Source organism: Cololabis saira, chromosome 3, assembly GCF_033807715.1.
Source record: "Cololabis saira isolate AMF1-May2022 chromosome 3, fColSai1.1, whole genome shotgun sequence".
In the NCBI taxonomy this organism is placed as follows: Eukaryota; Metazoa; Chordata; class Actinopteri; order Beloniformes; family Belonidae; genus Cololabis; species Cololabis saira.
The window spans coordinates 23680314-23706443 of NC_084589.1; the positions used below are offsets into that span (position 1 = coordinate 23680314).

Here is a 26130-nt window from a genome sequence, read left to right on the forward strand (position 1 = left end):
CTGAGCGGAGCGTCTCTCTAAGGGCTGATTTATGGTCCCGCGTTACACCAACGCAGAGCCTACGGCGTAGGTTACGCCGTAGGCTCTGCGTTGGTGTAGGTTGTGCGTCGATTTAACACGAAACCATAATTCAGGCTTAATACATTTATAATCAGTACTCGAGTTGTAAAAAATCAGGGGGGATGGTGGATTTTATCATATGGGGACAGATAATTTGTGCTGATTACAAATAATATAATATATTACAAATAATAGCAGTGACCAAAACACCTGCAGAAATACTGCAGGAATGACATAGCAGCAGTTAAATGCAGCCTTCTGTAAGCTTTAAATATCCACTGGGCTTACATCAAATACATCAAAACACAAAAATAAAGAACGGTTTTCTGAACTTATCAATATGAATCTGTCCTTCATAGGATAAGTAAAATGGATCACTGCAAAAACTCAAAATCTTAACAAGAATATTTGTCTTATTTCTAGTTAAAATGTCTCATTTTAGTAAAAGAAAATCTCATTACACTTAAAACAAGACTCATCACTGGAAAAAAACAACAATTTTCACCTGTTTCAAGTAGATTTTCACTTGAATTAGTAGAAAAGTAGAAATATCTGTCAGTGGAACAAGATTTTTTTGCTTGTAATAAGAAGATAAATCTTGTCCCACTGGCAGATTTTCCTACTTATTTCAAGTGAAAATTTACTTGAAAAAGGTGAAAATTGTCACATTTTTCTTATTTTTCTAGTGATGACTCTAAATGTTGAAATAGCAGTAAAACCACATTCATTGATGAAATGACATAAGGGATGGAAAGGGGGGATGGCAGTTTTACAGGGGGGATGATTTGGACCATTTTTATTTCAGGGGGGATGCCATCCCCCCTTATCCCCCCTCAACTCCAGTACTGTTTATAATAGAATAATACACGAAATAATACAAGACCCCACTCACTGGACACGGACCTATAGTGTACTGTCTTTTTGTAATTCTGGTTGATGATAATTAAACAGTTACAAAAAGCAATAGCTTGACAAAAACTACACTTCAAAAGGTAGTTTAGGATGACATTCTGCGATATAGCATGAAGGTAAAAAGTTTATTTTTGAGTTTATGTGAACCTTTTATAAATCATTAGGGAGCTTCCAATCTGCTTTTGTTGAAATGTATATTGTACATTGCATTTTACATGATTTTATTTATTTATTTTTTTGTTTTTTTACATGGTTTTACATGGAAAAAGCTAAGAAACATTTGCCATTGCCTCCAGAGGCCAGAACAGTAGATCAAGCAGTTTTCAATATGGATACATGCTGCATTTTATTGTGCGAGAACAAAACTGCAGGTGTTGATAACTTGGTGAAGAAATAAGGAGAATAAATAAGGAGAAAAAAGGTCAGTATAAAGTATAAAATGGTGCACTATTAATTCAATAACAAACAAAAATGTGTTTTATCACGACCAACACAATAAATAATCAGCAATGGGGGGATTAGTCCTAAATGCTTTATGTGGCAGATTTTCTCAATACTTTGTAATCTTAATGAGGGGCTGTATGTTACTGCTTTTTCCGGAGCGTTTCTGTGAAATATAAATAATCTGAATAGCCGTGCCACCACCGCAGATTCCTCCCAGTTTGTGGCTTTAAAGTTGATTAGAAGAAAGCACCAAATACTCCCAACTAATATATATTGTAGGCCCTCCCCTCATCTTATTGGCTGAGAATGGAGAGCCGTGCTGTGCAAAGGTCTTACCTGATTGGAGGAAGCCGCTGTCAATCATGTACGTCCTGTGACGTCACGCGTAAGGTCAAGAGGAAAGAAGCATGGCCGCTGTGCTGAGAGGGTCTCGGTTTTTAGTAGGGAGGTCTTTTAAGCATGTTTGCTTTGCAAATGGTAAGGAGTACAAGTGAATATCGTGATTACAATGCGAGAGTCATTGCGTTTACGTCAGGAGCCCGTGCTTTTACCTGAAAGCTCTTTGTCACATAGTTATACCGATTTTGCTTGAAATGTGTGAGAAGTTTCAGTACATTTTTGCCATAATTGATGTTTCTGATGACGTTTGTTTGGCTTGGTTGCTAAGGTTACGTATTTGCACGTCGTATGTCTCGATAGACATTCAAAACGCACTTTTGAAGCGCGTCCTATGTGTCCATTCTTCAATGTGAGTCATCTTGTGTAATGTGTAATGTGAGCCAACTGGACATTTGTTGAAAGTTGGGACGGCTCTTTGCAGCATAGGAGAACTTTCATGGGAGAAAAGTGTAACTTCTTAACATTATATATTTCACTATACCTATGGCAAGAGCTGTTTCAGGTTTCCTGCAATATTTGGGTTATTTAAACAAAAAACAAAGCATAGAAATACATAAACTATAATCCCTATTTCTTTTTTTTAATATTAAGAGTATATTAAAAAATAATATATAACTATATATATATATATATATATATATATATATATATATATATATATATAATATAACTCTTAATATATTAAGAGTTTCAGAAGCTATGAAATTTAAGTATAGAAACAAATACTAGAAATATAGAAAAATGTATGAAACTAACTAATTTCTGTCTTAATATGATATGGTTTAGTTTTAAAATAAATTATCCGACTCATCCTTTTTTAGCACAGACATGATATAGAAGAATGTATTTTGTCAATGTATATTTAGACAAACACTGAAGCGTGGTAGGTGTCATTAAATGACATGGTTAACACAGTACTGCGATCACATGAACTTTGAAAGAAATGTTCTCAAGAGGGTAAAGAAATTGCATTCAGTAATCTTGTTTTGGTTAAATGAAGTGGGTGAAAGAATTGCCACTGAGAATGTTATTTTCAGTCCATACACCTGTTGTTGTCTATCAATATTTTTAATGAAAAATCATGCTCCCCTGCATAATTTATCTTGGAATTCTTTGATTTTTGCGGTTTCTTCATAGTTTCCTCAAGGGCTATGGCCTCAAAGACACAAGTGGGGTTTGTTGGTCTGGGAAATATGGGAAATCCAATGGCAAAAAACCTACTGAAGCACGGATATCCAGTCATTGCTACAGATGTGTTCCCAGAGTCCTGCAAAGAGTTGCAAGAACTGGGTGCTCAGGTAATACAAGCTGTATTTACAGTAATATTACTGATTTTAAGTTTCCTCTGGTTTTTTGTTTTCTTCCAAGGCTGTGATTTTATGTGGGTTTTTTTCTTTCAGATTGTGGATAACCCTGCTGAGGTAGCAGACAAAGCAGATCGCATTATCACCATGCTTCCCTCTAGTCCCAATGTCGTAGATGTGTACACCGGACCCAATGGCATTCTAAAGTATATTTTACTTCCTCTTTAAAATCTAGGCATTCAATTCTCATGGTCCTGTCTAGGAATCAAATGAACTAATTTCCTCAACAGAAAAGTCAAGAAAGGGTCCCTGCTGATTGACTCCAGCACCATTGACCCTGCTGTTTCTAAAGAGATGGCTGCTGCTGCTGAGAAGATGGGAGCAGTTTTTATGGATGCACCTGTGTCTGGGGGTAAGTTATGTATATTTTTATTCAAAACAAAAAAATTGATACACTACCAGTCAAATGTTTGATCACACTTTCCCATTCAAATGAATGGCAAATCTGGGCAAAAAGTTTTCAAGAGGGTAAAGAAATTCCATTTGGTCATCTTGTTGTTTGGGATCACCCTAACCCTATTCAAATGAATGGGAAAGCGTGTCAAAGCATTTGACATAGGTGAAGGTCAGCTGGCTGAAATGGAATCAATAAACCGCCAGCTAGATTTGTAGTCAAGACCGCCGAGACCAAGACACTACCAAGACCAGAGAGTATCAAGACCAAGACCAAGACACACCAAGTCAAGACCAAGACTAGTTCAGCTCAAGACCAAAAAAAATCTCTTTATTTTGTCATCTTACGTGAGTTGTAGAACATAAGCACCATACTGGATTCAGCTGCTTAGTTTACATATGAGGTTGTATTCAACTACAGGCACAATAAAACACACTGTGGATGTCTTATGTGTGGACTCAGTATAAATGTTTTCATCAATTAGCTGAGATCAAATATCTGACAATTGCACTACTGCTATTTCTAGTGCTTTTAAGGATTGACGTGACTAATAACTAGTCCCAAATTCATCTAACAAAATAACCAGCCTCCAACACCCCCCTCCACCTCAGAAAAGCCTAATGAATAGTAAATGTTACTGATTTAAATTGTACTAATTTGTAGATGGAACATTAATTTTAAATATTAAGGATACACACAAGTATTGACTTGAAATTGCATTATAGTAGCCAAATTACACTATATCAGCATAACTGCTTAATCAATCAATCACAACGATATGCAAATATTATTCACAACCCAATGATGCCATATATTTATTCAAACAAGGCCATTATAAACACAATACTGTAATTAAATACAAATAGTTTACAAAACTGTACATTAACAAGAGGAGGAAGAACTGGTGATCACAAGATTCTGTCACCTTGGTGTGTGCAATGGCATCTCAATCATCCGAGTCCAAGAGTTGGCCGAGACCAAGACCAAAGACTGTGGACACCAAGACAAGACTAAAGGCCCTGACACACCAAGCCGATTTTCGGCCGTCGATGAGCGTCGGTGCGCGTCTGTTGGCATAGTTTCCCCGGTGTGTCCCGCACGTCGCCACAGGTCGGCCTCCCGTCGGGAGCTTTTCAGCGTCGGGAGGTCGGTCAACAGCTCACTCTGTGATTGGTTGTTCCCAAAATTTCCCAGAATGCTTTTCGTCGTCATTTGCGGACTGAATCAAAAAAAAAAACATGGCGGACATTTCTTATTTTTTAGTGAATAAAATCAATATTTTGAGTTAGTTTTGCATAAAAATGCGTTTTGATTACATTTCTAGCGAGAAATATATTTTTTACTTTCATAATATTCACTCAGTGAATGTATATAATCACTCGCTTTCTCGTTGTTGCGAAGTCTTTTTCAAACCTCGCCAGAATAAAGGCTGATTTATGGTTCTGCGTTACACCAACGCAGAGCCTACGGCGTAGGTTACGAGGCGACGCGCGCCGTACCCTACGCCATAGGCTCTGGGTCGATTTAACGCGGAACCATAAATCAGCTCCCGAGCCGGCAGGCAGGCAGAAAATCCCGAAATTTTCTGAGCAAATTTCTTAACAGGCGTAGCTACAACTGTTAGATTTCATCTATTAAACCAACATTTATCTTCCTAAATGATTTATTTCAGCCAGCCATTTATTCAGGCATCAGATTCTTCCGCGGATCCGCGGAATTCCGTGGATTTTGGTCTCAGCAAAAAATTTCCGCGGTGTCCGCGGAACGGGGGGGAAAAAAATAAAAAAGTAGGGAGGGTTACGGCGTAGGTTCTGCGTCGATTTAACGCAGTACCATAAATCAGCCTTTACAGACAGACAGCCAGGACAGACAGCAGCAGAAATGAAGAGGAGCCGGCAGTTCAATTTAAAATACATTTTTGCAGCGGGACAAAAAAGCAGCAGCAGCACTGCTGTGTTGCAGGTAGGCTGTGCAGAGATGAGTATGGGCTTGCCACCCGCCCCTTGAAATACGGAATTGTTACGTAATTGGGAATTAAAAGTTGCGTTCCGTATTGAACCAATACAGAACCCCTTTGCGCTCCGTTGCCTAGTTAAGCCTCAGTTATGGTTCCGCGTTAAATCGACGCAGAGCCTACGCCGAACAAAACAAAACATTTTGAATATTTTATGAAATCAATAAAGAATTAAATAATCAAAATTATAACAAATAGTTCAGTGGAGCTCCTCATCACTGAACTTTGAGCAGATCTGTTCGGAGTTCCACACCACAGTTCTGAAAGACAAGGACCTGCTTGTCTTTTGTCGTTTTGTCATTTAATTTAGGTGTGAAAGGGGGATTCTGGCCATTGTAGAAGTTTAAGATATAATTATCTTGATTTCAAGATTTATTCATGCATGAAGAATTACCCATGATGATGAATGCGTGTTATTATGTTATCAAAATGCATCATTCTTTGCAAAAATTCAGATTTTTTTGTGTGTATTCTTGCATTGATAAAAGATGTGATTATGGAGCTTTGAGACCACCAGAATGCACCATTTTGAGTCTATTTTTCAAAATTTTACGGGGGAGCATGCCCCCGGACCCCCCTAGAAGGTTCGGGCGCGTTGCGCCCTCACTCGTCCACGTCGAGAATTTTGCTCTTTTTTTAGGACAAGCCATTCTGATACCTGTTTATTTTAATTCTCCACAGAGCTGCAGGTGGTTGTGCCGTCTGTTTTGTATTGCACTTGTGTCTTCTCAATAAAGCTTTGAGCTTTGACCTCCTTGAGCCCCTGAATACAGACTACCGATGCCTGCTGGTATGGAGGGGAATTACCTCTCACGCATGCGCAGAACGTACGTCATTCAGGCAGCCAATCAGCACAGTGCCTCATTATCATAGCCTCCCCGCCCACTCAGAATCCTGCATAGATAATGAAGTTAGAGAATGGGAAGCTAAAGACATGGCTCAGAGGCTGAATTTCTCATTTATTTAGCAAAAAAAATCAAAAGCTTCTTTTTAGGACATTCAAGGCCTATTTAAAATGGGTATTCGATGCCATAATAGGTCCCCTTTAACTTTTCCAAATGTACCTGCATTCAATAAAGGGCTGGTGTATAGAAGAGAAAGCTTTTGCCCAATTGTTGATTATTAAAATACCCACTGAAAGCTAAGAAACATTTGACATTCGCTCCAGAGGCCAAAACAGTAGATCAAGGAGTTTTCAATATGGATACATGCTGCATTTTATTGTGCGAGAACAAAACTGCAGGTGTTGATAACTTGGGAACGGAGAACATCTCCTAAAACTTTCTAGGACATAACTTTTCATTGAATATGAATATTGTATAGTTTTTAATTAGTTGTACAACAATAATATATGTGATGAAATTTTTTTCATTCTGTTTTGTCTTTACTCATAATTAGTCAATTTATGGTGCATTTCTATATCTGGTTGTCTTACTATTGAGCATTTTTATTTTTAAATTCTGTACAGTTTCAGATACATTGGCAAATATGTTTCTTAATTTACAACAAAATATGACTGAAGCTACTGCACCAACCTTTCATTTTAGAAATGTTTGATTGCAGTCTTCTTTGAACATATCTCTTATGCACCCTGTGATGGACTGCAGACTTGTCCAGGGTATCGCCCAGTGACAGCTGCTGGAATACGCTCCAGCCCCCCTGAGATCCTCACTGAAGGAGGCATAGAAAATAGGTGGATTTTATTTTAAACTGCAGTAAATTGATAAACCACTGTCCTCAAACTCTGTCATTGCTTTATTTTACAAATAATGCACATTCAATAACGGGTTGTTTTTTCTTTACCACTTCTTTCTGTGCTGGATTCACCTTAATAGAGCACGTAGGACAAGTACAATTTTTTTTATTTTTACATTTGAACATTTTCTGTTTATTCGTGGAGAAATAGTTGCGAATTTCTGGTTAATAATGAGTAGCAACTTAATTTACCTCAGGCAGAGTAGCTGGTTTTGCCCTCATAAATACATTTTTGAACGTGTGTGTGTGTGTGTGTGTGTGTGTGTGTGTGTGTGTGTGTGTGTGTGTGTGTGTGTGTGTGTGTGTGTGTGTGTGTGTGTGTGTGTGTGTGTGTGTGTGTGTGTGTGTGTGTGTGTGTGTGTGTGTGTGTGTGTGTGTGTGTGTGTGTGTGTGTGTGTGTGTGTGTGTGTGTCCAGTACAACCTAAACTGGATGTCATACTTTGATACTTGCGTGAATCACAAGGCTTTAGCCCCTAAATGAAGCTGTTTGAAGATCTCCACTTGTCAGACAGAAATCAAAAGAAATACAGTGGCTTTTGTGGTTAAAGCTAAACATAAATGCACACATGGAGAAGAGGAAATAATTGAGTCAACATCTGTTTTAAAGTAATTTCTTCAGGCAAAGACATCTAAGGAGTAGTTGAGATGACGGATGAAGGCTGTCTTTTTTTTTTCCCCCTTCTCTTCAGACTGGAATACTTAGCAGAGGCTGCATTTATGGTCAGACATATAGTGGCAGTGACCACAATTAAAGCATTTACGTGTGAATCTACAGTATTTATTCTGAAAATGACGCAAGTTGGGAAATTCTTTTGATATGACATTGTAGAGCTAAAGACTACGACACTTATCTGAAAAAGAAATGGGTAGTTATTATTAGATAGGTCCTAATTCTTTCATAAAATTCATGAATTAGTGGTCATCAGAGTTTTGATACGTTCCCATTATATCTCAGAATTTTTAGACATTATAGTGATATCAATATTGTAATATGTGTGTATTATTAAAAAAAAATAGTAATTACCCTCAAAATCTTCCAAACTACAGAGTGATACATTTTAAAACCTAAAAGGTGTACCTTTATTGCATCATGATGAAACTTGCTTTGACTTAAATATTATTGGTCATTGTAGGAGTCACAACCAGACAAATCTCCACTTTGGAGGAGCCCCAAAGTTGTGGCACTGACTGAAGAAAAACCCGCAGCAGCTAATTAAGCTGGTCCATACGCCTATTGGTCTCCATCCTCATACACTTAAACGTCAGATCAATATGAGTGAGCAGAAATCAGCTTCAAGAGCAGAGTTGCCTGAGAAAGTGCAAATGCTCTCCAGGAGGGGCCGAGCAGGAAGTCACACACATGTGAAAGGGCCTCTCGTGCACATGGAGACATCCTGAGCACACATAACAGGTTTCCAAGTGCATTTGACAGTTTGTTGGTTTGTTTAATGCCTCATTCTGCGGTCACTGAATCAATAACTTTCTATATTTTATTAGATTTTCCACATTTGACATACATGTAACATCACAGTCATATAGCCATTTTAGACCAAGTATGAAAACAACACCACTATCTGTTTGAACCCATTCCAAAGAATGGAAAAATTACTTATGCAATGATGGTTTGTCACTGGTCTGTGCAGAGTACACCTGAAGTAACTGGCTTAAAAGCAGATGACATGAAGAAGATAAAATGGACGAAGGGCTCATACTCTGTCTGGGTTGATTCTCTGGACCGTTTTACACATCTACATTTGAAGTGGCTCCTGTCCACACATGACCACCAGCTGAGGACACGTCACTCTTCTACTGTGGATTGTCATGCAGACCGACGCATTTGGGGAATTTTTCTTATTGGTGGGGAAAGTGCCATTTCCCTTCTAAGTAACTTTGGATGTGAATAGTTTTGAAAAATAAATTTCAACCTAGGATCCCTTTACCTCAGATCCACTAGAACTTTTTTCTTCTAGTTTCAGTCTTCAGTGCCGTCCTGATTTCCATAATTTAATGTTTTTGCATTATATCCAAAGCAGATTTTGTAGTTATCTTTTCCAACATTCACATAACGATAAAGGCCTGGAACATTTTTTATAGAACTTGTTTTATTCACTTAAAGAAGAAAAGAAATACAATATTGATTTACTTCAATACATCTGAGTTAAAAATGGACACTTGCTAAACATTAAAGGTGGCTCAGGCCTGTTTCTGTTGCTCTGTAAAACGCATTCATCTTAATATGCTAACAAAGTTTCCAAACATGGCATTTTTGTGTTTTTTTTTTTTTTCTTTTCATTCAGCTCTTGGAAGAAATATGCAGATCTATGCTTTTAATTTCAGTTTTTTTTTTTGGTCCTCCCTGTTCAGTCTACATCAATCCAAAATGCTTCAAGCAGATTGCCTACAAGGATTAGGGAAGGGGAAACGTGTAACACCCACCTTGGCCCTTATCCACCAACTTCCTGTAAACTCAAGGATTAATTATAAGACTGTGTTGGTTAATTTCTTGGCACCCATATGGCTCGCACCTGGTTATTGTATGGTGTCACGTTTTTAACCCCATATGAACCTGAACCAGAAACAGCTGTACCTACATCTCGGCAAAGGCTGACCAAGCGGTTTCCGACAGTGTGAGAACAGACCAACTAGTTTAAACTTGTTATAATATTTCAATAGCGATAACTATGGAACAATTTCTTGGCTCTGTGTTCTGGCTGTGCTCACATAACAGGTTCATGAATTACAGGATAAGCATGCTGGGTTTTTTTTATTTTCAGCTGAGAAAGTATTCTTTCATATTAATCAGATAAAAATGCTATATATATATATATATATATATATAAATAAATATATAAATAAAACTTTCTTGAAGTTACTTGTTTAGAGTTTGCAGGTAGCCTATTCCTATTTTTTATTTTTGCATCTTACTCACATTCACTATTTGTTCTGCACCTGGTTGTTCTAACAGGAGTTGATCTGGAAGTCTGGAGAATTAAATAAGTTATAAAAGCTTCCAAGTCCTGCTGCTTTTTAAAGACTTCTGATCGACAGTTTACTATAGATAATCCACATGTCTTTACGTTTTCATTTGATTTTAGTTTGACTGATTATATCTGTGTACTGTTTGAAAGTTTACATTTGTCTTTTCAGGCGTGGGTGCTGCCAGTTCGGGTAAACTGACTTTCATGGTTGGAGGAGCAGAGCAAGAATTTACAGCGGCCAAAGAACTGCTCAGCTGCATGGGAGCTAATGTGGTTTATTGTGGTCAAGTTGGAACTGGGCAGGTGTGAGCAAATTTCTGTTAGTAAAACAGACGTTTTCGTGAAACAAACTAACCTTTTCTTTGTTGTTGTTCTAAAGTAAATAAGTTGTCCAAGAAGTACTTATTAAGATAAGAGATAAGATAAATCTTATCTATTATTGCTGTTCTTTTTTTAAACAAAATAGCAATGAAATTGAGGGTGCAGCTGGATATTTGTTTAAGGGAGAGTCATTTTCAGCAGTCTGGATGAAATGTCTGGCAGTTTTTTCAGCCAGCTTATTTGGTAGCTTGGAAATTACAATATCCGACTGAGAGAAAAATAAACAAATAAAAGGATTTCTTTTAATAGAAGTTGATATAAAATGGAAGTGCTGGAAGAACATTAAGAGTTATTTTCTTTATGTGAACTATAAAACTCCTGATAAGAATTCTGTTACTAGCAAATAAAACCACAAGAGACAAAGTTTTAAATTCAGTCTTCCAGCAAATGATGAATATAAATGGTAGGTTGTGATAAAGGCTTGATGGTCTGTGATATAAAAATACTCTGAACAGCTGAACAGCTCAGTGAAAGATGAATTAAAAATTAGTTGGCAAAAAACAAAGTCACAGTTTTTCTTTTTTAACTATAATGCTTTATCCTGTTTAAATTAAAAAAAACATTCACATGAACTATTGATTTATCTTATGTCACCTTTCTACAGGCTGCTAAAATCTGTAACAACATGCTCTTAGCCATTGGAATGATTGGGACTGCGGAGACGATGAACTTGGGGATCAGGTAAAAATGCAGGAAAGTCTTCTTCATAAATCATGATATACGTTGCTGAAATATCGTTACTGAAACGAGACCACTGTCGTCATTCGCAGGCTTGGTCTTGATCCCAAACTTTTGGCCAAAATTTTGAACATGAGTTCAGGCCGGTGTTGGTCTAGCGACACCTACAACCCTGTTCCAGGAGTCATGGAGGGAGTTCCCTCTGCCAATAACTACCAGGGAGGTTTTGGCACCCAGTTGATGGCTAAGGTCAGTTTCTAAATCTTATGAAACACATATGGGGGCTTTTCTTTTATGGCTGATATGATAAATCTTTACGGGTGAAAAAAGATACAGATATGATGAGGTTTTTTAAAAAAAATATGTATAACGTGTTAATAAAATATATCATGATAGTCTGTCATATATTGCATTTGGATGGATACAAATGTTTCTCTATAAGTCATAAAACCTAAAATAATCCAGTGAAATTTTCAGCTGCACACAAAAGAATACACTGTGGGTTGTGGGTTTGTGGTTTTGTTTTCAGAATTTAATTTTTAGTTATGTTGGTTTTTCAAATATATGCTTGCTTCTCTCTTTAAGGACTTGGGCCTTGCACAGAACACAGCCACAAACACAAGGACTCCTGCCCCTCTCGGCTCTTTAGCCCATCAGATTTACCGTATGATGTGTGCACGTGGTTATGCCAATAAAGATTTCTCCTCAGTGTTCCAGTTCCTGCGTGAGGAGGAGGGCCAGTAATGTCAGCCTCCACACCGTCCACAGCCTTCCCATGTGCCTGGCCCTGCACATGACTAACATATAGTTAGGGTGCATTTAGCCAATTCTTTCTTTAAAGTAATTGGGAAGCTCCAGAGAGCTCCAGCACTGTGTCACCGAAAATGAGAGCACTTATAAGAGAAATTGTGTTTCATGTGTGATTGAGCCTTTTTATAATGAAACACTCCTCTGAGTTTTAAAGCAAGTGAATTGTCACCTATGCAAAGAAAAATCAAATTAATATAGACCTAATTACTCGATGTCAGCGGTATGGTTAAGTCTCTACATATTTATGTTCATTTCTTTATGTTTTCTGTTCATATTAGTTATTTGTCTTGACATTGGAATTGTTGCTGTGTGTCGTGTTTAGAAAATAATAAACAAATTGTACTGTATTGTCCTTGTGAGCAAGTGATTCCCCACTTCTTATAACCTCTTTTTTTATCTGTCTGGTTGGATCCTAACTTTAGCATTTCAGGAACAAGTAGCACTTTAATTTTGAAATTGACACCGTTTTTTGTTCAAATTGTTTACTGCTGGGATGAGCTTTGCTTGTAAACATCTTAAATGGTGGATTTGCAGTCCACAAAGTTGCATTTAATGCAGCCAAACCTCAAGACACTGCGGAAGAAAGTATGTGTCATGATGAAAATGTCTGCTTAAACTCTCAAAATAACGCCTGTTTGGACAGGCACTGCACAATTTTCACTCCCTCACTCTGAGCACTTTTCAATTAAATAGATTGCAAATGTTAGTTTGCATCAGTTGTTCGGGTAAAACCTCGAAGAAGCTCTGTCTGTATGAGCTGACTGCAACAGCAACTGCACACATCCTATTTCCTTATCTTTGTTCCTCCTCTGTTTAAAAGTGAGTCACAGCATCATAGTGCACAACATTAACCTGGGGGTCCGTGCCTCTTCTCTGTCCCTGAGTAGGCCAGGCCAGAGCGGCATGTTTCTGATCTCTCTTACAAAAAACCTCTGAGAGGCCAAGGTGCCACAGGTCATGCGATCACAAGACAAAGCCATAAAAAGTCCATTAAGCACTGTAGGCGGAGAGCTGTGCTGTCATCTACTTGATAGGTATTGCAAACAGAGCAGCACTTTGGTCTCGGCCTCCAGCAGACTGTCACACCGGTACAAAAGTACACTCACTAAGATCACTGCAAGAAACAACGGCTTCACTTTTTAATGATTTTATTCAGCCTAATGTATTGTTTTTTATTTCTCAACTTGCACATTTATATAAGTTTTGGGGTATTGTAGTGGCCGCATTTAAGCGTCAGATATAGTCAGTTCTCAGTTACCGCTATAACTTGTAGTTGAAAAAAGAGCTGGTTGGTGACTTTGTCCGTTTTTTTCTTCCACATGTTCCACATTTGCTTCTCAGATTTTATTAAAACATTGTCTCCAAATTTAACATGGATATTGGGTTATTGTGAACAAACCAAACCCGTTCTGTAAACGTCCGTGAACGACAGAAACTGGTCGGGCGCATCAAAACATTGTCAAAATGGAGCCTGAAAAGTCCTTTCGGAGTGAAAGTCAGTGCTGTGAAAAGCTGATAACTACTCTACGATATCGTCGTTCACGACATATTTATACATTTTAGACGTTTTTACACGGAGATAGCCGGATTGATATGCCAACGGCAGCTGCATACGGCATCTTGAATGCCAAAAATGAGTTGCGTAGTAAATTAAAGTCAGCTGCGATGTGACTGTCGCAGAAAATGACTCATTTTGGACTTGTGATAATTATTTACGGTCATAAGTTCTATTATTAAAAGTATTTAGTTGCCGTCATTGTGGAAACCCTATCATTTTATTTTCAAGCAAACTGGGGGCCTTTGAGTGCCTATTTGTGTGTTCACAGTGTCACAAAAGTTTGTAAAACTGAGTCAAAATTGAATATTGATAATTGACTACAGGATCAGTAGGCTATGTGTAATTGTGGGACACAAAACTATAATTAAATTATAAAATGATAGTTTGGGTTTACAGTAAGGAAGCATTTTCATCTTTAATAACACGTATCTTTATTTATTCAAATTACCTGCGATCCGGCCATGTCTCCCACCTCACTTTTTGAATCTATTGTTTTATATGAGTGAACGACGGATCTCACCGGAATCCCGTCCAGCCTGCACCCAATTATCTGTTCGAGCTCTTCCTAGAAAAATATGTGTGGATTTTTCTGTTCATATTGCAGTTGCATGCGGTGTTAAATAAAAGCCAGATTTAGGGACATTTATCATCAGAATGCAATCAAAACCGACCATGAACCGATACAAATAAAACGTAATGCTTTTTTCGCTCTCTGTCTCTCTCTATGTGTCTCGCTCTCTCTCTGTCTCTCTCTGCCTCTCTCTCTTTCCTCTTTCTCTTTTTCTGGCTACTACACATTCTTCCCTACAAGCTATGAACTTGGGCCATAAAGATTTACAGCCCCAAAAGGTGGGAAAACTCTATTAAAAATAAAAAGGTCTTCAAATTTTGTTGGGTATACATTTCTCTGCGTCTGTGGTCTCAGTTTAAAATAGCGACGTGGCACGAAAATGATTGCTGGGCTCGAATTGTATATTTCTTGTATTCTTTCACGACATTCCCTTAAAACCATTTTCATTTAATTGCTTGTGTTCTTGTCCTTTTTTTGTGAATACCCTTCTTTTGCTGGAGAAAAAATAAAGAAAGTAGAAAACATATTTTGTTTTTTAATTCAAATGTGTACTCTTTTGTAATGAACATTTTCCTGCTGATTTGCTAAGTCCGATTCGATACAAAGAAGAGAAGAATTTTAAGTTTTAGTCCACTCCCTGGCATTAGGGGCTGTTTTCTTGGCTAGACTGCAACTTTCAACTTGACCTTGGCCTCCAGCCGCGTCTCTAACTCTCAGGAGACAGAAGGCAACCAAATGTGCTGCGTTTATAGCATTGTGTGCACTGATTTTGCGTTCACAGTGAGGCGCTTATTGCCGAGCCTAATAAGAAGCTTGATGATAATTTCAGCCAGAAATGTTTCTGTAATATTTGACTTATCATCTGTACCATCTACTCATATAGATCGCCTGCGTAAAACGTGTGCGTAAAAATGTGCCAATCAGTTGTTTCAATGTTGTGATAAAAATCTGTGAATTTTGACTGCAAGTTGAAAATGTTGGCTGTTTGAGGATAAAACTAAACAGACGTTGTGATCATACTGTATGTCCCCACATAATGTTTGCGGTGTCCTTAAAATAAGTGTCCCAAAAAGGCACGCCTCGATGCGCACAAATTCCAGCGAAAAACAAAGCAATGTTTTTAAAGTCCTATAATAGCTACACAATTCCTCAAACACATCTGTCTTAATGGCAGTGTATGGCACACAGAGATTGCTCCCCCTCTGTTTCGCTCAGTTTGAGATTCAAAAATTACTTTCAGTTAAGATAAAAAAAAAAAAAAAAAACTCCGACGTATCAATTCATAAATCCCACTGCTGGATATATTTTATCTTTTCAAACATGCTCCCTGATCTGCATTATCAGATGTCTAGACGTTTATCATCCTCTTTGCATATCACGTGTTTGGCCCTGTCCAATAACCTCGCGATCTTTATGTACTCAGCCGTGTTGGTATCGTTACTCTGCCCGAGTCCTTGTCTCTGCTCAGTTGAGGGGATTTTGAAAAAGAGTTGGTCGTCTCGATGTAGGGCATGCTATGACCGCCTCCTTGCTCCTCCATTCGCACTGGATTGACCCGGTGATGTTTCTGTACGACAACGGTTTGGATGAAAGAAGCAAGACCATGGAGGGATTTACCGGAGGCAACTTTGCTGCAAACCAGTGCAGGAATCTGTTAGCGCATCCGACCTCTCTGGCTCCCAGCACCACCTACGCTGCGAGCGAGGTGCCAGTCTCTGGCATGGGGGAGCCTGGCAAACAATGCAGCCCCTGTTCTGCCACGCAGAGCTCGCCCAACGCATCTCTGCCCTATGGATATTTTGGTAGCAGTTATTATCCATGCAGGATGTCACACGGCAGCGTGAAGGCTTGCGCGCAGCCCTCTGGTTACGGCGACAAATACGTGGACTCGTCGGTCTCCGCCGGTGAGGAGTTCTCCACGCGTGCGAAGGAGTTTGCTTTCTATCAGGGCTATTCCTCGGGTCCTTACCAGCCCAGCTACCTGGACGTGCCTGTCGTACCTGCGCTGACTGCCCCATCCGAGCCCAGACACGAGTCCCTGCTGCCCATGGAGCCCTACCAGCCGTGGATCACCAACGGCTGGAGTGGGCAGGTTTACTGCGCCAAGGAGCAGCCACAGTCCAATCCCCTGTGGAAGTCCTCTTTACAAGGTATCATCTTTTTTCTTAAAAAAACTAAAAAAGTGCACTTGAAAGAAATATGTACATTTTGATGTTTTTTTTAATTCATTTTTATATGAGCTCTCTGGACAGTAGATTATCTTCAAATGTGTCTTTCCACAGATACCATATCGGGAGGTGACAGCTCAGTCCGCCGTGGGAGAAAGAAACGTGTGCCATACACCAAGGTACAGCTCAAAGAACTGGAGAGAGAATATGGCACCAATAAGTTCATCACCAAGGACAAAAGGAGACGGATATCCGCGCAGACAAATCTGACAGAGAGACAAGTGACAATCTGGTTCCAGAACAGGCGCGTAAAGGAGAAGAAAATCGTCAATAAATTCAAGAGTTCCAGTTAGCTCTGGAGATCTTGTTAACAAGAAGTGAAAGGCGGACATGGACGCACTTTCATCCAAAAACTATGCTATAATTTATTGCATCATGACCGGTTTCGCTGTCGCCAGAGCGGCTATGGTTTGAACTACACATTTCCCATCTCACATTTTAATTGGAACCAGTCGATACGGCCTGTTGACAGAAGATCGGAAACGGTTTGGACCTTCATGCAGTTCTGCGTGGGATGCTTTAATAATGAGAAGACATTTTTCCTTGAGGCAACCTTGAGGCAGGAAATATTCTGTCCAGTTAAGCGCTTTTTCAGTTGATTCAGTGCAGACACGGAGATTTATGCTGAAGCGCTCGGAGTCACACATACATGTTTATTGGTTAAAAACAGCTAGTGACACAGTGGTAACATAAAGGAGACGCCTCGGGTCTGTAATCCTCAACATATAAATACACAAACAGTAACCAATACATGGGGTATATTATTATTATTATTATTATTATTATTATTATTATTATTATTATTATTATTATTATTATTATTATTATTATTATTATTATTATTATTATTATTATTATTATTATTATTATTATTATTATATGAACTCCTTTCTCATTTTTGAAGCTTGAAAAACAGAACCCATCAACATATCTGCTCTGGGAAATGTAAACATCTAAAAGAAGCCTTCATCTTGTCTGTTATTTTATGACAGTATTAATGAAACACTTTCAAACCTGCAACTGTTCTTTGCATTTCACTTAACTGAGTCACATGTCTCCACATTTTTTTAAGCAATAACGCGGTTGTCAAGGTCCTAACAGTCTCCTTTTGTCTTACTCCAAATCACGAATTATTTTAAAGAGAATGAAACACTTTTAAACATGTAAATGTAGTAAGACTGCAATCATCTATCCTCCTTTTGTTTCGGCAATAGCCAAGGTTTTTGACAATAAATGTTTGAGAGACACAGTGTGCTTTTGTCATCTTATTCTTTCCAAATTGGAAAAATAAATGTATTTATAAAATTTGATTGAGAAAAAAAACAAAACATTTTGACAACATTATTCTGAAATAACGATAGTATTGTTTTTAGGCCAGAAGGCCTGTAGAGGAGTTTCGTTGAGTTTACAAGTTTTCCTCCAAGACTCTTTATCGCCATCTAGTGACGGATCTCTGAAAGCACAGCGTGTCAACCCTGCTTTCTGCAGGCTCCGTTCATCCTCAATGGCTGTGTGTGTGTGTGTGTGTGTGTGTGTGTGTGTGTGTGTGTGTGTGTGTGTGTGTGTGTGTGTGTGTGTGTGTGTGTGTGTGTGTGTGTGTGTGTGTGTTTGTAAAACAGAAAGATGACACAATAAACATCACAGATTACAACTTATCAGAACAAAAACAAAACTTTCCATTTGCATCATTGCTCAATATTTAAACAATACAATTAAACATTAAAAATAATCGAGCCATCTTCACATAACCAGCATAAAAGTGAGTGAGACGCCACAGAGCCTTAACAGAAAGCAGTTACTGCCAGAGCAAAAAGCATGTTCTTTTTTCAAGTGCATCAAAACCTTTCAAACTCTGCGCCACATCAGTCCAACCCTGACCAAACACCCGATTCTTGACGCTGCCAGTTTTATCATGCCAAATAAAAATAAATAAATAACAATTCATAAAACAGTGTGTTGTCTTTTTCCTTTAGGAATACAAAGAAAAGCACTCACTCAAATATTTCACCCGCACCTGCAATAATCTAAAAATTACCCTCTATCATGGAAGCAAGAGAGAGAAGTATTTTGCTTTATATTTGATGTGCCTTTTTGAACTGTGCCTTTCATCAACTCAAGATAAGAGAGTAAGAGAATACTTTTTTCTTTATTCACAGCTGTAATTGTGCTTTTCAGAGCATTATGTCAATAACACTAATTTTACAACTAAAAAAAGAAAACATTGTTATTATAATGATAATAATTATTAGTCATTGTAACAGTATTGATTGATTATTTATTTCAGTTTATATTTTACTGGTGCTTTTAAATAAGTCAAATTAAAATATAAAATTACAATGATACTGTTCTTGCACGAGGCTTTCCTTTTTAATGTTTGTAAAACACAATCCATAATTTATGCTGATATACATTTAAAACCATCTGATGGGACTTTTTTGGTGTACATGCAGTGCCCACGACACCGCCCTAAAAATAATATTTGAAAAAACGTTTTTTAAAAAGACAGTATTTCTTCTCTCTCCTGAAATGAAATTGGTCTTGAAAAAAAAAATAATTTATAACATTTAATATGCAAATGAAAAACTGTCTTCGTCAAAAAGCCTCCCCTCGGTGTGCCTCAGGTTGATGAAGGAAGGTCATGTACAGCCGTGAGGACAATCATCCACACATCCCCCTGGCGAGTGTCAGCCAGTCACTCCGGATCACTCACAATCCTGAACAAGGCCTGCTAACAAACAATAGAGTGGTATTTATGTTTCGCTCAAGGCACTCTTCTTCTGGACAGACCCTACAAAGCAGAGTTCTATTCTGGAGACTTTTAAAGCGTGTGCAGTTCTGCAGCTGTTATTACTGATTTTTTTCTTTTTATTATTTTTTTTTCAATACTGGAAGTACTGTGGGTGCAAACCTTTAAACTGAGGAAAGAAATGTTACTTGGTGGATTCTAGATCACTGGCGTTTGTTTTCTCTTGTTGTTGTGTGTCACTGCTCCCTCTAATGGCCACTAAGGTAGCTGCACCTCACACCAAAATAGTCCTGACTGCAGGCGTGAAACCTGCTGCTATTTCCATAAAATATTGCTACTAATAATTTTAAAAGTAATGGAGAAACTTGATGTTCTTGAGCGTGGTCGTTAATTTTTGCTCCTACAAGAGTAATAAAAAAACAAGTTTAATTCACGTTTCGTGTGTTTACTAGACGGCCAGATTCGACAGGAGCAAAAAACTATTTGTTTGTTGCAAGTGCAGATAAAATATCCCGGAGATGAATTACAATATTTAGAAATAAACAATTAGTGCTTCTTAAAAAATTAGCTTCCAGTTCTGGAGAATCAGTGAACTTAATCGACAAGCACTGGATGCAGTCACGTTAAAGTATATTTAGTGTACAGAGTTATGACGCCGCACTTCTATCTATACATTATAAGAACATTGCCCATAAATAATTATATTAGGCTACTAAAAGCAATAATAACTATACAATAATTGTTCATGCCTCAAATTGAAAGTGAGTCTAGAACTGATGGCTTTTATTTGATCTTGACATTTACATTTTAGAATAAGGTTTATTTTTTATTTTATTGTAATATTTTAACTTAGTTTGTGTTTTGTTTTATTTTATTTTATTTATTTTGTTCATACGCGGCTGTTACATTTATCTCTCTGAGGCCCGCCCTTCATACAAGCCCCACTCAGGTGCTGCGCCATCGTTTTTACTCTCTGGTCAGTCTCTGCACCGTGATCCCAGTTATTTTGGCTTCTGTTCTCTTCAGTAGCTCCTTCAATTGATCATTTCAACTCACACGAGCTCATCTCCTCTGTTATTAGGCTATATTTGACTCCAGAGACCAAACGGCTGATGTAGCACAGCTCACTGGAGCGGTTAAAACAAAAGCTTTTCAACTTCAGTTCTGCTGTTAACAAGCATATGGAGCAGTATTTTATTTAGTATGGTCTGAGCTCCTCCAAACCTTTGTCTCACTCAGTCTCAGATGTTTTCATCAACATAAATTTCCCTGCTTAGGCCTTATAAAATCTCTTGCAAATCAGTCCACTTTATGTGCTTCCACTTTAAACCATCACGTCTAGGAAAAGCAGATGGATGTTGACTGTTTTGTTGTTTGCTTTCTTCTTGGACTGTTTCTTTTGATGATGCATATTTAAATGTAAACAAACAGTCCACCCACCATCACATTTCTGAACACAGCATTAAAACCCGCTCTTATGGTCTGCCTGATTTACTGCCTCTTCATTTATAGACAAACTAAATTTAAATGGGCTGAAATAAAACTGTTTAGATGCCTCTGTGTTTAACATCCTTTCCAGCATTCCGATAAATAAAGGATATTTTTAGAAACACACAAACTGTTGTTCTGTCATCTTCCTCAGAGCTACTTCAATGTTGAATGCAAACATTTATAGTGTGGGTCATAACAGAATGATACACTAGCATATTTTATCTACATTGTATACAACATCACGTTGTGAAATAAAACATGGTGCACACAGCTTTTCAGATAGTTTGACTAAACCTCCCCTTTCTCCAGATGTCCAAGGAAAATACCTGAAAACCGAGAAAATAATATTTATGCTCCAATATATTAATTTAGCCCTTCAACACATCAGTATCTGAGTATTTTTTTAAATAGCCTCAGTAGAATAATAGGCTGAAATCTTTAGAGAAAACATACAAGATGCTTTTGTTTTTTTTATTTAAGCATCATTAAATGTGAGTTAGAGTTGAATATGGGGAGATTAGCAGTGGAATAAAATGTACCCGTCTGTTTGAGCCTCTTTACGGAAAAACGTTGATCCAAATGATATAGATATTTCACTTTTCCGTTACCATTACTCACAAGACGTCCATCATCCTTTAGTTTCAGACCACATAGCTGCACATGAAGCCTGCTTCTTTTCTGGTGCTATTAAAGAACATTTATGACATTTTTCGGGGGGTTTGCTCTTTAAAAACGGGTTAAACAAACATATCCGCTGCTTTCAGCAGCCGCATTAATACTGATATTATTAAATGCTAAATATTTTTGAAAATAAAACATTTATCCTTTTTGAATCTATCCATATATTTAATGGGAATATAAATCATCCAAATGAATAGTTTTAAAAGCTATAAAGCACATACACGTCTAAAATCCAACAAATCTATGTAAAGTATGATTTGCAGTCATTTAATTGTCTCACTGCAGATGCTATTTGCAAGTTTTGATGTTCAAGAAGTGAATTTGTACTAAATTGTGCAATTGGCTGCATTACAGGATTAATGCATGTGATACCCATTCCCGCTTACTCAGCAGCGCTGACAAATAAAAATGGATTAGAGGAAGGTAAATAGGCCGTGTCCAGAGGTTTATACTGGACCATGCAAAGACTGGAGCCCCTTCGGCAAATATCTCCCCATTATTCTTAGCTCATGAACGTCTGCGTTGAACGTGAAGCGCCTGCTTCCTTGTGACCTCGTATATATCAGATGATCCTCCTTATATAAGCTCAATTCAGACAGCTGCTATGGCCTCCTCTATTTCTAATTACATCGAAGTTTCACTTAAAGTAAAGTAAAGTAAATTATCCATTTAATTAGACTTAAAGCTTCGCTGCAAACGCAAGATAGTTCGACATATTGGCATGGTCAAAACAGGCCACAAACCACTTTATTAACGCCAGCATGAAGTCAAATGCAATATTGATAACATCAGAACGGAATCGATGAGAGTTTGGCTGATTCTGAAAATATTGGTGCAAACAACAAAGGAGAAAACCAAGCCTGCCTTATAGGCGGTTGTCTTTTTGTGCCGGCACTGAACCAGGACAAAAGTGCAGCATGACTCATATTTCTCCACCTCTTGATGGATCTAGCAGAGGAGCTACAATAAATTCATATTGTGAGACGACAAAATCATACCTGTAAGTGGGTCAGTCATAAAAGATTTCACAACTGCAAATGTATTTACGCACGAGAGGCTCAGTCTCGTCTCAGATTTCTTATATCTGAACAAGAATCCTGTCATAGTCTGCCTCTTTGATGCGCAAATGAGCTCAAAATGGGTTGTGTGCGTGGCGGAAAACGTGATCTTCATCTATAAGAGCATTCGGGCGACTGAGTCGAGGTTAAGGTTAGGGTGAAGGTGAGGGTTATGACTTGCAAACAAACTAAAGGGTAAAAACTGGCAGGTTAAGCAGTGAGGAATTCTCTTCTCCATCATCTTCTCCACATTCTCCTTTCCACCATGTAATGTGGTAATCTGCAGTCGGAAACCAGATACAACTGACTTGACAGAGGTTTCACTACAAAACATCTCAGCAAGAATATGCTTGAGGCGCATTGGACAGCCCAAACTGGTTTGGAGGAAAATTCCTTTTGTCGGTATTTTTTCTTTTTCCATATACACCCAAAGGTCGGCGTTGTGGTTTAATTCTTTGACTCAAAGCCTACACGTTGAGACGTAGGCTATCTGTCATATTCTGCCAGTGGTCACATGGCTTTGGGCCTCAGGAATGGATAGAGATGGATTCCCACGTCACCTTGTACGTCTAAGGATTTCTGTTCCACCAGTGCGCCTCAAAGTGACTGGAGCGCAGCGTCGCGGCGGAACAATGCGAGGATTACCGTAGAAAAACGCTTCCAACAGCAGAATATGGATTTTGATGAGCGGATATCTGGACCCAACATGTATTTACCGAGCTGCACTTACTACGTCTCCGGAGCGGACTTCTCGGGTCTCCCTCATTATTTAACCCAGAGCCAGTCCTCCTGCCCCGTGACATACTCCTACCAGTCCTCAGCCCTGCCACAGATCCCCTCCGTGAGAGATGTGGCTTTCAGAGACTATGGCATTGATACTTCCAGTAAATGGCACCACAGCAGGGGGAGCCTGTCACACTGCTACGCCGAGGACATGGTGCACAGCAGGGACAGCTGGGGGAGCGCAGCCTCGCGGGGGGGCGAGATCCTGCACGTGAAAGGCGGCTCCGGCGGCGGCCACTGCGGCTCCTCCGGCGGCGGGGCTCCCAGCCTCTGCGGCGGTGGTGGTGGCAGCAACGTGGGCAGGAACGGGGTCCTTCCGCAAGCTTTCGACCAGTTTTTCGACACTGCGTACGGGAGCGCGGAGGGCAGCGCCACGGCGCCGACGGCGCAAGCCGCCACCTGCACGGACGCGGACAGACTCGCCAAAACGAGCCCGGCGCGCCCCGGCCGGCCCGGCTCGGACGCGGCGGAGAGCTGCAGCCCCAAGTCCTCCTCCGGCCTCAGCGAGGAGAAGCAGAGCCGGAGCAGCAGTGAGTCAACCTGCCCTCATGCGAGCCGGGGGAAACATCCACCGCGGCTCTTAAAGCTTTTTATATGCACTTTTATAAGCACGTAAGGTTTATGGAGGGCTTGCAGATTTACCCTATAACAAAAACTATGTTATAAACTACAAGATCACGTGCTTGAGATTGAAATTGGCCGTGAAAACTTTGGCGTTAAGCTCGTATTCGAGGTTTTAAACAGCATATCAACTTTCTTTCCCCCCTGTTTGCTTGTATAGACTTGTATGATTACCCTTTTAAAAAAAATGAATCTGTCAGGCAGTTTCTCCTACAGTATGGGGCTGCTATTGAAATAGCAGCAACAACAAGCTAAACTTCTTTAACAGACGTTGCACTTCTCCCACGTTTAACATGCTGGATTTATGGCTGTAGTTAATCCATGAATCACATTTATATTATTAATGTGATTTGGTTTCATTTGTGTTGTGTAAAAAGGGTGGTGGTGCACTTCAGTCTGACTTTGGAGACATTTTCGATTTCGCCCCTCCTCAAATTGGGTGGATTTGCAAGGATTTATTCCAGCAACAGCTCCCCATGACAGACTTTGCTTCACTAAAGTAAAAAAACAACACCTCTTTACCCACCCTGAAATCAAAAGCTGACAGTATATGTGCAGCAGATATATGATACTCCCATGTTTAGTTTAGTTCCACGCCCTCAGTCTGAAAAAATATTCCAGTGTATTTTTTTTTCTTCAAACGATTTCATTAAGTTTTCACAACTTCCGACATGCAACCCCTCATGCCCAGCATGCTGCACGACCCAGCCTAGTTTTAGTTTACAAATGTAGGTCCTGCGGGCCTGAGACCAGAGGAGACACTTGAACTCTAAAGCTGGCGCTGCAGGACCACCACCACAGCCTCGGAGCAGGAAATAGAGCCCAGATTTCATGTTGCTGCAATACCCTGTCAGTGTCTGAGGAGGTGAACTCTGGCTTGTCATTGTGTTGCAGGTGGCCAGAGGACGCGCAAGAAGAGGTGTCCATACACCAAGTATCAGATCAGGGAACTGGAGAGGGAGTTCTTTTTCAGCGTTTACATCAACAAAGAGAAGCGTATGCAGCTCTCACGGATGCTCAATCTGACTGATCGCCAGGTTAAAATCTGGTTTCAGAACAGGAGGATGAAGGAGAAGAAACTGAACAGAGACCGTTTACAGTACTACACTACAAATCCTTTGCTATAAAAACTGGACAAAGACTGTTGTCAAGCATGGACTTATACACATCCACATCTGTGTCATTAGGAGAACGTTTTTATTTTATTTTCATCTTTTGGTTTAATTTACCAACACCCAAAGAAAATGTAATTATTCATACACAATCATATCTATTATTATTATTATTATTATTATTATTATTATTATTATTATTATTATTATTATTATTATTATTATTATTATTATTATTATTATTATTATTATTATAAGTTACGTGGTTTCGTGCATGAAAAGGCGTGACTGTACTGCTATAATAATTTTCCATAAAATTAAACTTTGTTCCCCAATTTTACGCACTTACAGTATATTGTCTTGCATTTCCAAGAATAATCTTTTTTACATTTTTAAAATGTTTATCTCCAAAACACGCACGTTCTTCCAGCTTTTTGACTAGGGGTTTTGGTACCAAACCACTCTCCGTATAGGCCTATCGTTGTGTCTGCCGTATCCTAACAAGCTACTCTCTGATCACTGAAAACCACTTTATTTGTTTTGGGGCTATCAGACCTCTTCGTGACATTCTTGAATGTGATCAGCTGCTCCAAAATGCTGATTATGTATTTACAAAATGAGTCAAGTTATAATCTGGTACAAAGCCGGTGGTTTTGCCCGTTTAAGAGGGATATTTCTACCATCTGTGCCTTCTCATTGTGGCCTATAAGCGCTTTGTTGAGCTGGCCGGTATAAAGTTGGATTATATCCCATCTTTAACTTAAAGAGCAAACAGATGATAAAGGGGCCAGATCTGCCAATGAAAAACAATCCCATGTTTTGTTCTATGTGCCAGCACGTGCGTCGTATCAAATGCATGTAGGTGTGATGCTTTCAGTCCCATATGTCTGGAAATAAGATCCGCAGCAGTTTTTATTTGATACCCATTGCAAATGGTCCATCCATTTGTAGGGGGAGAAGCGGAAATGCTGATCTTGGACCTTACACGCCTGTTAGAACCGACAGAAACAATCTTACCACTTGTTGTGATCCATTTAGAGCCAACACAAGCCTCTTCTCAAACAGTATGTGTGTTTCTGTCACCATTAGGG

At 39.0% G+C, this 26130-nt stretch overlaps 3 protein-coding genes across 3 annotated transcripts; all 3 read left to right on the top strand.

The window, feature by feature from the left end:
* The first annotated feature begins 1783 nt into the window (after window positions 1-1783).
* Window positions 1784-12537, top strand: hibadhb (3-hydroxyisobutyrate dehydrogenase b). Its single transcript, XM_061718327.1, has 8 exons — window positions 1784-1893; window positions 2953-3113; window positions 3216-3325; window positions 3410-3531; window positions 10491-10624; window positions 11307-11383; window positions 11473-11629; window positions 11966-12537. Exons 1-8 carry the CDS (start codon window positions 1824-1826, stop codon window positions 12122-12124), a joined length of 990 nt encoding a protein of 329 aa, XP_061574311.1. The 5' UTR covers window positions 1784-1823; the 3' UTR covers window positions 12125-12537.
* Window positions 12538-15798: 3261 nt separating this feature from the next.
* hoxa13b (homeobox A13b) lies at window positions 15799-17760 on the top strand. Its single transcript, XM_061718328.1, has 2 exons — window positions 15799-16469; window positions 16602-17760. The coding sequence occupies exons 1-2, from the start codon at window positions 15836-15838 to the stop codon at window positions 16838-16840; spliced, it is 873 nt and encodes a 290-aa protein (XP_061574312.1). The 5' UTR covers window positions 15799-15835; the 3' UTR covers window positions 16841-17760.
* Window positions 17761-22965: 5205 nt separating this feature from the next.
* hoxa11b (homeobox A11b) lies at window positions 22966-25339 on the top strand. The gene is made up of 2 exons (XM_061718329.1): window positions 22966-23836; window positions 24822-25339. Exons 1-2 carry the CDS (start codon window positions 23197-23199, stop codon window positions 25052-25054), a joined length of 873 nt encoding a protein of 290 aa, XP_061574313.1. The 5' UTR covers window positions 22966-23196; the 3' UTR covers window positions 25055-25339.
* Window positions 25340-26130: the final 791 nt, after the last annotated feature.